Source organism: Chelonoidis abingdonii, chromosome 2 (genome assembly GCF_003597395.2).
Source record: "Chelonoidis abingdonii isolate Lonesome George chromosome 2, CheloAbing_2.0, whole genome shotgun sequence".
Taxonomy (NCBI): Eukaryota; Metazoa; Chordata; order Testudines; family Testudinidae; genus Chelonoidis; species Chelonoidis abingdonii.
In genome coordinates, this window is record NC_133770.1 from 155,951,967 (window position 1) to 155,965,388 (window position 13,422).

The window sequence follows — 13,422 nt, forward strand, 5'->3', positions numbered from 1 at the left end:
TGGAAGCATGGATCAAGGCATTTCTCCATTACTGAATGAGATGTTTCTTGCAGGTGGATTTGCTATTGTGTTTCTGGTGAGGACTAACAATGGGATGAAATGTGCCCTGAAACGAATGTACGTCAACAATGAGCACGATTTGCAAGTCTGCAAAAGAGAGATTCAGATCATGGTAAGTCATGCTGCATTAGGGGGTCCTGAAGTGTTCATGGAAAGGCATGTTATCTGGGGCTGTGAGCTGTCAGTGGTGTTGACTCTCATAGTTTTATCTAAGTCTTGCAATATTTGTGGTTTTTTTTTTCCTTTTTTTTTTAAAATAAATATAATGGGGGGGGGGGAGAGCTCCTGGATCATGTGGTTACTAAGAATCTCCGCTTTCATCATTTTTTTTTCAAAGTAAGTTTCTAGCTTTTGTGTTGTTGTAGAACATGTGAATCCTAAAGTTACAAATCCAGAAAGCAAATAAAAAACAATTTTTTTTAATAAAATCTCATGGATTTTTTTTCTTTAGCCACTTCCTGTTTTGTTTTGGTTTTTTGGGGGGGTGGGAGGGGAGGGTAGACCAATGCTCCCTCTAATGTTTTACATCATATGTGAATGCATTTTGTACGTGCACAATATGGAGGTGATGTGTGTCAGGGATGGAGCTGAGGGGTCAGAGTGTAGGAAGGGGCTTAAGGCTGGGGCGGAGGGTTGGGGTGTGGGTTCTGGGGTGGGCTGAGGGTTTGGGGTGGAGGCTGCCCTAGTCTGTGGCGAGGGAGAGGACTGCCCCCCCCCTCAGCCCTCTCTTTCTGCAACAGCCGGGGCAGAGTCACCTCTCTCCCCACCTGCATGGCCCTTGATAGCCTGTGCGTGGCAGTGCAGCTTAGAGGGAACTTGACTAACTGTTTTGAACACTGGAGGCTAGCAGTACTGAGCTTAGCACGTTTGAACTTGGTCAGCTTTGAATGGAAACATCCAAACAGAGACTAATCTGACAGCAGCCTCTAACCTTCAGGTTGGAGTTGGTACAAATGTTGATATGGATGTCTAGTAAAAATGTGTATGCTGGGAAGCTGTTAAAGGTAACTGTTCTGTAATGGCCTTGAACAGTAGTCAGATATGTATTTTTAAAGTAATTGGTTGTATTGTAGGCTAGTTGCAGACATAATTTAAATAGGTTGTTAGTAATTTTTTTTGCATTATACAAACACAGTCAGAGGGTGTTTCTGTGTGCAGGGCAGGGCTGCCCATCTTGGCTTATAACCTTGATTTGACTTAGCAGTTTGGGCGTGAATTTTTTTTTTTTTTTTTTTTTTTTTTTAAATGGTGATTTAAGCTTTTTCTTTTTCTTTGAGTTGCCCTAAAACTTTGAGCCTATTCCTTGTGAATTCATATTAGGTGTATCCTTGGAAAAAGGATATGTATGATGGAATCCCTTACCTGCAACAGTAGCAAGTGTGCGTCCTCTGTGGTAACTCATGTGTTACTTTATGGCTGTGACTCAACATGAATTTCAAGAGTTACCACACACGATGCAGCACAGCTTTTCATGGAGACATCATCTTAGCCCTAGATAATCATGTGGGGCACAGCTAAGATTTGACCTTGTATTAAGTTGTTTTTTTTTTTTTTTTTTTTTTTTTCCAGTTTATACTTGGAAAGTTGATTTGCTTGCATTTATTTGTCACTTCCTTCTATTGACTATGAACAAAAACTATCTGCATGATCTTATGTTAGTGCGGTCAAACTGAAAGCAACTGTAAAAAGAGTAATACCTTACTCTCTACATTTTTTAATCTGTTTCGTGTGAAACTCTCTTTACTTATGTCAGACCTGCAGAACTGACACAACATTGGGAGAGCGAACTGGAGTCTCTTGCTTTCACACCATCAATGGACTCATTAACCAAGTTTCAATGCAGAGCCACCTGCAACCCTTGTCTCCAACTTGTGCCCTGCCTTACACCTGTGTCAACCTTTTGGAAATAATAGGTATAGCTGAGGGTAATAAGGGCTGCATTAGTAGGGAGAATTGCCGTCAGGTTGAGGGAAGTGATTATTCCCCTCTATTTTGGCACTGGTGAGGCCCACTGGAGTACTGCTCCGTTTTGGTCCCCACTACAGAAGGATGTGGACAAATTGGAGAGAATCCAGCAGAGGGCACTGAAAATGATTAGGAGGCTGGGGACATGACTTATGAGGAGCAGCTGAGGGAACTGAGGGTATTTACTCTGCAGAAAAGAGAGTGAGGGGGGATTTGATAGAGCCTTCAACTACATGAAGGGGGTTCCAACGAGGATGGGCCTCAGCTGTTCAGTGATGGAAGAGTACAGAACAATGAAGCAATGGTCTCAGTTGCAGTGGGAGGTTAGGCTGGATATTAGGAAACACTATTTCACTAGGAGGGTGGTGAAGCACTGAATGGGGTTCCCTAGGAGAGTGTGGAATCTCTTTCTTAGAGGTTTTAAGACCGGCTCACAAAGCCTGGCTGGGATGTTTAGTTGGGGTTGGTTTGCTTTGGAGCAGGGGTTTGACTAGATGACCTCCTTGAGGCCCTTCAACCCTAATCCTCTATGATTCTAAGTGAAGGCGAATTTGACTGAAGAATCTCTATGACTGATGAGTATCCAGAGGCGTAGCCTCTCTCTTGGTAGCCGTGTTAGTCTGGATCTGTAAAAGCAGCAGAGAATCTGTGGCACCTTATAGACTAACAGACGTTTTGGAGTGAGCTTTCGTGGGTGAATACCCACTTCGTCAGACGCAGGTAGTGGAAATTTCCAGGGGCAGGTATATATATGCTAGCAAGCAAGCTAGAGATAACGAGGTTAGTTCAGTCAGGGAGGGTGAGGCCCTGTTCTAGCAGTAGAGGTGTGAAAACCAAGGGAGGAGAAACTGGTTTCTGTAATTGGCAAGCCATTCACAGTCTTTGTTGAGTCCAGAGCTGATGGTGTCAAATTTGCAAATGAACTGAAGCTCAGCAGTTTCTCTTTGAAGTCTGGTCCTGAAGTTTTTTTGCTGCAGGATAGCCACCTTAAGGTCTGCTATAGTGTGGCCAGGGAGGTTGAAGTGCTCTCCTACAGGTTTTTGTATATTGCCATTCCTGATATCTGATTTGTGTCCATTTATCCTTTTCCGTAGTGACTGTCCAGTTTGGCCGATGTACATAGCAGAGGGGCATTGCTGGCATATGATGGCGTATATTACATTGGTGGACGTGCAGGTGAATGAACCAGTGATGGTATGGCTGATCTGTTAGGTCCTATGATGGTGTCGCTGGTGTAGATATGTGGGCAGAGTTGGCATCGAGGTTTGTTGCATGGATTGGTTCCTGAGCTAGAGTTACTATGGTACGGTGTGCAGTTGCTGGTGAGAATACGTTTCAGGTTGGCAGGTTGTCTGTGGGCAAGGATTGGCCTGCCACCCAAGATCCGTGAAAGTGTGGGATCATTGTCCAGGATGGGTTGTAGATCCCTGATGATGCGTTGGAGGGGTTTTAGCTGGGGGCTGTAAGTGATGGCCAGTGGAGTCCTGTTGGTTTCTTCTTGGGTTTGTCTTGCAGTAGGAGGCTTCTGGGTACACGTCTGGCTCTGTTGATCTGTTTCCTAATTTCCTCGTGCGGGTATTGTAGTTTTGAGAATGCTTGGTGGAGATTTTGTAGGTGTTGGTCTCTGTCTGAGGGGTTAGAGCAGATGCGGTTGTACCTCAGTGCTTGGCTGTAGACAATGGATCGTGTGATGTGCCCGGATGGAAGCTGGAGGCATGAAGGTAGGCGTAGCGGTCGTAGGTTTTTGATATAGAGTGGTGTTAATGTGACCATCACTTATTTGCACCGTGGTGTCTAGAAAGTGGATCTCCTGTGTAGATTGGTCCAGGCTGAGGTTGATGGTGGGGTGGAAGTTGTTGAAATCGTGGTGGAATTTTTCTAGAGTCTCCTTCCCATGGGTCCAGATGATGAAGATGTCATCAATGTAGCGTAGGTAGAGAAGGGGCGTGAGTAGACGAGAGCTGAGGAAGCGTTGTTCCAGGTCAGCCATAAAAATATTGGCGTATTGTGGGGCCATGCGGGTGCCCATAGCAGTGCCACTGATCTGGAGGTATATATTGTCATCAAACTTGAAATAGTTGTGTGTGAGTATAAAGGCACAGAGCTCAGCAGCCAGTTGTGCTGTGGCATCATCAGGGATACTGTTCCTAACAGCTTGTATTCCATCTGTGTGTGGGATGTTTGTGTAGAGAGCCTCTACATCCATGGTGGCTAGGATGGTGTTTTCTGGGAGGTGACCAATGCGTTGTAGTTTCCTCAGGAAATCAGTGGTGTCACGGAGATAGCTGGAGTGCTGGTGGCATAGGGTCTGAGTAGAGAGTCCACATATCCAGACAGTCCTCAGTGAGAGTGCCAATGCCCGAGATGATGGGGCGTCCAGGATTTCCGGGTTTGTGGATCTTGGGTAGTAGATAGAATAACCCTGGTCGGGCTCTAAGGGTATGCTGATTTGTTCTGGTGTTAGTGTAGGGAGTGTCCTGAGTAGATGGTCCAGTTTCTTAGTGTATTCCTCAGTGGGATCTGAGGGAAGTGGCCTGTAGAATTTGGTATTGGAGAGTTGTCTGGCGGCCTCCTTCTGTAGTCAGACCTGTTCATGATGACAACAGCACCTCCTTTATCAGCCTCTTTGATGATAATGTCAGGGTGGTTTCCTGAGTCATTGCGTGGATGGCATTGCGTTCTGCACGACACCACGTTATGAGGCAAGCGGTGTTGTTTTCCACGATTTCTGCCTGTGCACGTCGGCGGAAGCATTCAATGTATAGTCCAGCGTCCAGACTGTCATTTCGGCCCTCAGAGGAGTCCATGGAGTCCATACCATCACTGGTTCATTCACCTGCACGTCCCCAATGTAATATACGCCATCATATGCCAGCAATGCCCCTCTGCTATGTACATCGGCCAAACTGGACAGTCACTACGGAAAAGGATAAATGGACACAAATCAGATATCAGGAATGGCAATATACAAAAACTGTAGGAGAGCACTTCAACCTCCCTGGCCACACTATAGCAGACCTTAAGGTGGCTATCCTGCAGCAAAAAAACTTCAGGACCAGACTTCAAAGAGAAACTGCTGAGCTTCAGTTCATTTGCAATTTGACACCATCAGCTCTGGACTCAACAAAGACTGTGAATGGCTTGCCAATTACAGAACCAGTTTCTCCTCCCTTGGTTTTCACACCTCTACTGCTAGAACAGGGCCTCACCCTCCCTGACTGAACTAACCTCGTCGGTCTGACGAAGTGGGTATTCACCCACGAAAGCTCACGCTCCAAAACGTCTGTTAGTCTATAAGGTGCCACAGGATTCTCTGCTGCTATTACTGATGAGGTTGTGCAAGAAGGAAAGAAACCACCTTGACTGTTGTATCTCAGCATGTTTGCAAACCTGGGTGTTTGAAAGAAGCATCTCTTGTAAGATGCAAAAATAGCTAAATGTAGGACCACAAAAAGCCATTTTACTGTCATTCCACAGAAGTGAGCTGCATTTTTAAGGTCAAACTTGTTAGTTTAATAACATGCAGTTTACCTTCCCCAGATTAAAGAGGAAACGCAGCTCATTCTATACATGGCAATTGCTGGCTCAGTCTCCCTTGTGCAGATATAAGTGCTTGCTCTAGGTTACTCACCATGGAGCACCCGATCAGTGAGAAGACCTAAATCTGGATCAAGCTATTATCATGGGCACACCCCTTGATCAGAGGCACAATAGATAGTTCAGGGGGCTGAGTGACTTGTTGATCAAGACTTTTTGCTCTAAGATTCACCAGACAAGAAACCAACAAAGGCAGAATTAAAAGTTGACTAACTTCTTCTGTATGATGACTAATCCAAAGTGACCTGTACCTTAAAACAGAGACTAGACAGGTCAGCACTGGGAAGTCTGTACTGTACAGATCAACCTATTTAAAATGTAACTGCTGTATACCTGGTTGTTTTGTGCTTTAACGTGTCTTTTCTTACAGAGGGATCTATCTGGACACAAGAACATTGTTGGATACATTGATTCTAGTGTAAACTCAGTGAGCAGTGGTGACGTGTGGGAAGTCTTGATTCTAATGGACTTTTGCAGAGGTAAGTGTTCACTCAATGTGTTGCTCACTGGGACAAGTATCCCTCTGAGAAACTCTCAAGGCACTTGTATAATAATTTTCTTTAGGAAAACAACTCCTAGGCCCAACTCTTCCTTGGCATCAGTGAATAATTGGTAACCAAGCCAGTCGAATCCTGCTCCACAATGAAATGAATAGGTCTCCATTATACATGACAGTAAGAATATAGAACTGCTAGCACCTTATTCCATTGGCTAAGATGTCCCTTGCTTAAGTTGCTAGGCATAATGGTTCTCTGTGTTTTGTTTCCATCTGCTGCTTCTGTGTGAAATAACCTCAGTCTTCTGAGGCCACCAGACTAAACAGTGAAATTCTCTTTTGTGCATGCGTGTGTGTGTGTGTGTGTGTGTGTTCGTTCCTGCAAGTCACATTTTAATACAGTGTATGAGTCAGTTTCTAAATTCCCCACTCAAATGATTCTAACCACAGATAATCAAGCCATCCAGATGATCGCTGGAAACATGATTTAAAATTAAGTGCCAGACAAAGGGAGGGGTGAATAAAGTAACGTTTTTGTATAAACAATCTTGATTTCAAGCCTCCGAAGAACCCCCTATGTCAGGCAGAGTACATGAGCATTGGTCCAAGTAGTGAGATCCTATGAAACTAGATTACCACAAATCTGAAAAGGAATCCTGCCGTGTGCTAATTCAAGAGAGATGGATTGCTATTTACACATCTGTTAGATGTGTAGAGACATCTGTTCATTGGGGCTTAAGAGGAAAGGCTGAGGCTTTGCTGTCCCACAATGGTGATAAGGGACGGAGATGACCCACATCCAGATGCCCTATAGTGTCAGGAAACAATTTGTATTGAAATGCCTAGGTGGCAAAATGCTTCTAAACATTTAGAGACAATTATATAAATTAGAGTTCCTCTTATCATTGCTTTCGCTCCTGGCAAAGAGAGCTCAATGATATCAGTTCCATTCTGCCTCCATATGCAGAGATTCACACTCAAGAGCATGAACAGTTTAAACGGCTTACTGCATTGCTGTACAGCTACGTCATTTTAGACAGGTTTTGACACCTTCTGATATGACTTTAAATGACAACCTCTTTTGCTACAAGTTATGGCTCAAGGTTTTCAAAAGTAACCTGTGATTTTGGGGCACCAAACTCAAAACACCTGAAAGTCCCAGACTTTCAGAGGCAGGGACCAAATGAGGCATACAAAATCACTGGTCGCTCTTGAAAATTTTGGTCTGTCGCTCTCACTCTGTCACTTTCTCAAGGTCCCCCATTTATACTACAAAAAAATTCATGGTTGAGATGCATTTCTGGCCAAACAATGTATGTACATGGGTGGGTGTGTCTTTTCTTTTGTGTTTTTTTTTCTTGCCTATATATGGGCAAAAAAAGTTCGTGAACTATATTCAGCCCAGAGGTTGTCAACCAAGGATACACATATCCTTGGGGGATATGCAGAGGTCTTCCAAGGGAGTACATCAACTCATCTAGATATTTGCCTAGTTTTATAACCAGATACATAAAAAGCTGTGGTAAATTCAGTATAAACTAAAATTTTGTACAGTGACTTGTTTATACTGCCCTATATTACTATACATTGAAATGCAAGTATAATCTTTATAGTACAATTGATTTATTTTATAATTATATGGTAAAAGTCAGTCAGCCATTTTTCAGTAATAGTGTGCTGTGACATTTTGTATTTTTAAGTGAGGTGAAACTTGGGGGTTTGCAGCAAAATCAGACTCCTGAAAGGGGTACAGTCATCTGGAAAGGTTGGGAACCACTGGTTTAGCCCAAACTATGTACGACTAAAAGGTATTTCTCTAATCTGGTGCGGGTTTTATGACTACAGAGATGAGACAAGAATATGGCTTCATCAAAAACATGTTTGAATGTTGCAATTATTTTTCCTAGTATAGATTTGGGGGTGGAGGCACTTAATGGAAACTTTTAAATCTTAGATTAAAATCAGTAACTCCTCTCAAATCATTTTCCAAACAAACAAATTCTCCATGTGTCACCTCCTGACTGGTAGGTACATAAGACACTTCATTTTACCGATGGACCAGGAGGTTAAGTTGGTTGCTTAAGTGAGATGCTGAAGGCCACAGGGAGAGATTTGGTCCGAGGTGGAGTTGGAACTCATGAGTTGCTAGTTACCAGGATTATGCTTGGATCATAAGGCCACACATGCCACAATACCAGGCAGTTTAAAACCTGGGCATGTTGGACCCTTTTGGAGAAGGTGGCTCCTTTTTGACTGGTCTGTGCTTTTAGCAGTAGGTGCAGCTTTAATTTATTTTGCCTTTTTCGCCTCTCAGGAGGCCAGGTGGTCAACCTGATGAACCAACGCTTGCAGATGGGATTCACAGAGAATGAAGTCTTGCAGATTTTTTGCGATACCTGTGAAGCTGTGGCCAGGTTGCACCAGTGTAAAATGCCTATAATCCACAGGGATCTGAAGGTAACTCATAGATACCAATGGTACAGGGTGGAGCTGTCTGAATAACGTATTCGATTGGCAACTCTTCTGGGCAAGGACTGCGTCTACCCTCTAGACAATGTCTAGCACAATGGGTCTCGCTCCTGATCGGGGACGCGGTGTATTGCCATAACATTTATATTGATGAGAACATTTATTCATGAATAAACTTTTTTGCCTGTTAACAGAAAAGTCACATTGTTTGCCAGATGCTCAACCATCTACAGGTCTGCTCAAATTATGCAGCCATTTGTGAACAACTGTGTCACGAAAAGCCTGCCAAAGTTCATGAGATCAATTGTTCACCATGAATTCCAGTCACCTTTTGGGTGGAGAGTTCAGCTCGTGGGTTTTTCTGTATAACGGACCTTGCCTAAGCACACAACTCTGACCCTCGTTTAGATGCTGCAAAACACAACAGGGTAAAGGTGAGATTTCCAGAAACATTCACCTGGCTCTGCTGCCTATTAAGAACATGGGTCTGGAAGGGACCCATCACGGAGGCCAGTATTCTGTTGTCCCAGGCAGCCTGTCGTATAATCCTGCTGATAAACGTATCCAGCTCCAATTTAAAAACAGTTTGCTCCTACTGAGGCTGTTCCAGAAACTCACTCCTCTGATTTAAACAATGATTCTCTTTTCCAACCTGCTTTTACTCATGGCCAGCTTAGAAGCACTTGTTCTTGTGCCAGTGTTGTCCTGTAGCTTAAATAGTTCTTCTCTCCTTTCACCAACCCCTGTAATATATTTATAGAGACTAATCATATCCCCTCACCCTTTGTTTTGCTTGGCTAAGATTGAAGTCTATGGTCAAACTCCCATTGGCTTTAGTGGGAGCAGAGTCAGGCTAACGCTGAATGCTTTTGAAGTTGCCGCCTTTGAGATCATGAAACAAAACATGAATTCCCTGTTCCTCTCAGCCAACTCCTAAAATGCCCAATGAAGTGTTCAACCAAGAAGCAGAATCCATGTGTACATTTGAAATTCAAGTGTACTTCATGGATCAGGCTTTGTTTTCTGAGCCTTAAACAAATTTTTGTTCTATGCTGCAGGCCACTTCTGTAGAGAAGCTAAACAAAACACCTGCAACAAAAAGAACCAGGTAGTAAGACTAAGTCAGCTAAGTGGTGTGGTTGTGCTTCAGGGCACTTAACGTATTTCTGACCTAAGGTGTGGTCAGTTGGAATGCATGAAACAAATCTAATGAATGTGGTTGTAGATGGCTTTAAGTTGGGGTGAGCTGATTCTGTTTTTTGACAAATTTAGGGCCTGATTTAAAGCCCATTGAAGTCAATGGGAATCTTCCTGTAGCTTGGATAGGCAATGCACATAAAAAGAGGTTTACAGAGAAGAACCTGTTGGATAGTTGCTAATTTCACATCTACTGTTAGGTTTTGGCTTTAGCATCATTTAACTCTGTATCAGTATGTAACATAGGAATAAATGCTGAGATATCTGTGATGGATTAATGAGTTAATTCTCTCTCCCTCTCTCTAAAATACACACGCACACACTCTTACTTGAAACTGACTGCTATGGGCTAGTTTAATATCACTAGATCATCAGTGAGGTTTCTACATCAGAAACCTTGCTTCTCTTATAATAAGATTATGCCCATGGGTCGGGGAAAAAATTTGCCATCCTCTGCCTTGGGACATGAACGCAAAGTTAAATATTAGTTTTACTGTAGCCCTTAGAAATGCTAATCAGAGCTGGGGACCAGAAATACACACATGTAGCAAAACCACAGTCCCTGCCCCAAAGAGCTTGCAGAACAACACACTTTTTGAGAAATCGAGATTGTGTAGGTATTGAAATAATGCAGGAAAATGTAGGCTTCAGCCTAGAAAAAGATAACTCCATTGCAGCTGCTGCACATCCACAGTGTCACCACAGTCTTTGGGGTTTTTCAATTAAAAAATATCCTGTCTTTTTTTATTTAAGAACAATGAGCCTGTAAACATGTCTGTCTACACAATTGCAGCAAATACAGTCATAAAACTGTGAAAGGTACACTGTAGTACAACACTTACTTAGATTCTGAGCTCTTTGGCACAGGGACCATCTGTGTTGTGTTTTGTGCAGCACCTAACACAGTGGGACCCTGGTCCACGATTGGGATCCTTAGGTGTTACCGCAGTGCAGATGATGATAATACAATATTCAGTAAAAGCACTTGGGGGATGGGAAATATATAATATAATGAAAAAGAAGAGAGGGCCGGATGGTGGTAGGGGAGGAAGCCTCATTTAAGAAAAAAAGGAAGAGGAATAAATTTAAAGCAGGATCAATCCACAAATACAATCAAATTGTTCCTTCTGATCTTTATACTTTATTCATCTCGTGAAGTTTTGGTTAATGTCAACCATTGTGTTGTGCAAGGTTTCCGGGTGCTTCTCCAAGGTATTTAATTTGTTTTTGGTAGTTCATGATACTTCACGATAATGCTCATATTTTATTCACAATTGATGCTGTGCACCAGATTCTAGTGCTACTGATTTTATTATTCTTCTCAAGGTAGTCTCATTGACTGCAGCGTGGTAAGGGGTCTGAAGATGGCCAAATATGAAACTTTAAAAGTTCCCCATCTGTAAAATGGGGATAATGCCTTAAGTGCTAGAACTAAGGGTGCTGCCGCACCCCCTGGCTTGAAGCAGTTTCCATCATATACAGGGTTTACAGTTTGGTTTAATGGCTCTAAACACCCCACTATACAAATTGTTCCAGCACCCTAGATAATGATACTGACCTCCTTCATAAAGCGCTTTGAGATCTATAGATGAGCAAAGTACTGTGTATGTATTTATTTACTCTTAAAGATTCCATATTGTGAACACAATTCTAGCTCAATACAATGAGACTTCATTGGCACAGCAAGTTATACCAGTCTTGTCGAAGTGTAAGAGAAGACAGACCCCCCCCCCCCCCCCGCACCGGCCCCTACCGACCCACGCCGGAGATGTGATTGCGTAACCCTGACCCGCCTCCAGGGTTAGGGTAGCAAATCGTATTTGGGTTGGAACCCTTGTTGTTCTTCGGTCAATGTGTTTAATGTCCCAAAAGGATGGCAGGCTGTTGTGTAGCACAAAGCCATCTCTTTGTATTTGTGATATGCACGTTTACGACCATACTGTGTTTGTTTACATATAATACAATAACTGGCATTGTGTGTATATTGATATAGATGCATACTTATACCACAGGGCATTTCAAAACTTGTTTCAGGTTTCCATTTGAATGAGAGTATTCCTAGCATGGTCCCTGAGTGTTGATTCACATCTGGCTCTCTTGCAGGCTGGACTGGGTGTTCTCTAATGCTTTCTGTTCTTACCATCTCTCTGCTGCAGACCCCCTGGTTTTGCAGTGAACTCTTGTCACAGAGTCCACGGGCGATGCTCTGGAACTGCTCCCACAAAGCCAGTCAGGATTTTGGGAACCTCCTCTCCCTCATAGCAGACTATATCTCAGGGCAAGAAGCTTGCACGCCTTCACCTCCTGGGGCCCTCCTGGAGCATTCAGCATCTCCTGCCCCTCTGTGCACTTCCCACAGCAAGCCGCGCCGAGGCGGGGTCCTGGGGAAGCCACAGGGTCCTGCACCCCCACTTTGCAGTCAGACGTGACCCTTGGCCAGCCAGTAAAACAGAAGTTTATTTAGATGACAGGAACACAGTCCAAAACAGGTCTTGCCAGTACAGACAATAGGACCGCCTCTTTAGTTAGGTCCATCTGGGCCCCAGGGGGCCAACTGCCCTGTTGGGAGCCCGAGCCTCCTCGGGCTCCCCTCCATTTCCAGCCAGCTCCAAAAAACTCCAAACCCCTCCCAGCGCCTCCTCTCTCTCAGCTTTCTCTTTCCCGGGCAGGAGGTTACCTGATCTCACTGTCTCCAACACTTTAGCATCCCCTGGCAGGGGGAAGGGCCTGGCCATTAGTTGCCAGGACAGAAGGTCGCCAGAGCTGAGGCACCAAACACAGTATTTCAGAGGAAACATTAAAACCAGTCCCACTTCGTCAACAACCCGTTTTAGGGGAAAATGTAGCTTCATGCCTAACGGAGAGCAGTCTTCTTGAAACTTCAGCTTTAGGGACCCAAAAGGTGGTGGTAGGAGAATCCTAGCAAGGATTTCCATAACATCACTAATGTTAGTGTGGTTCTCAACCAGAGGGTCTGGAGCCTCTTAGTGGCGGGGAGGGCTGTGAGCAGATTTGCGGGCCTACTACAGGGCGAGCGTTAGACTTGCTGGGGCCCAGGTAGAGAAAGCTGGAGCCCACTGCATAGGGTGGTGAAGCCCAGGCCCTAGCCCCACCACCCAGGGCTGAAGCTGAAGCCCGAGCATTGTAGTTTTTTGGGGGGGCTCGTGCGGCATGGGTGTCACAGGCAAATTGCCCTGCTTGCGACCTGTTAACATCGACCCTAGATTTTTATACTCAGAAAAGCTGTTGTTGTGGCACAGGTGAGCTTGGTGTTATAGTGATGTGTGTGGGGGGCTTAGAAAGAAAAGTTGAGAACATCCTGCTCTACAATAGTTCCTGCACAGGCAATTTTTTGTATAACTTGTCAATATTAGCTCCTCACTCTTCTGTAGCTCCATGTGACTCCATTCTAACAACAGGTCAGCTCCAAGCCTTTAATGATAAGCCGACATGCTCTTTCAACGATACTTCTGTTTAGTCCAAACCCATTCCAAACTCTAGACTTGTAAAGGAAGCTGAATTGTCAGAGGCTGTGCTTATTTCTGCTGTAGCAGAGAGCAGCAGGTGATTTGTAAAACACCGCCTGATCAATTCAGATGATGATCTAAACACAAGCTCATTTTGGCTGTAATTAGGAG

At 44.1% G+C, this 13,422-nt stretch overlaps 1 protein-coding gene across 1 annotated transcript in view; it reads left to right on the forward strand.

The window, feature by feature from the left end:
• AAK1 (AP2 associated kinase 1) overlaps positions 1–13,422 on the forward strand; it is a 135,320-nt gene that overhangs the window by 53,512 nt on the left and 68,386 nt on the right. Inside the window, exons 3-5 of the mRNA XM_075062005.1 lie at positions 54–172; positions 5,993–6,101; positions 8,433–8,614. Coding sequence (XP_074918106.1) covers positions 54–172; positions 5,993–6,101; positions 8,433–8,614 — 410 coding nt within the window. The remainder of the gene's footprint in view (positions 1–53; positions 173–5,992; positions 6,102–8,432; positions 8,615–13,422) is intronic.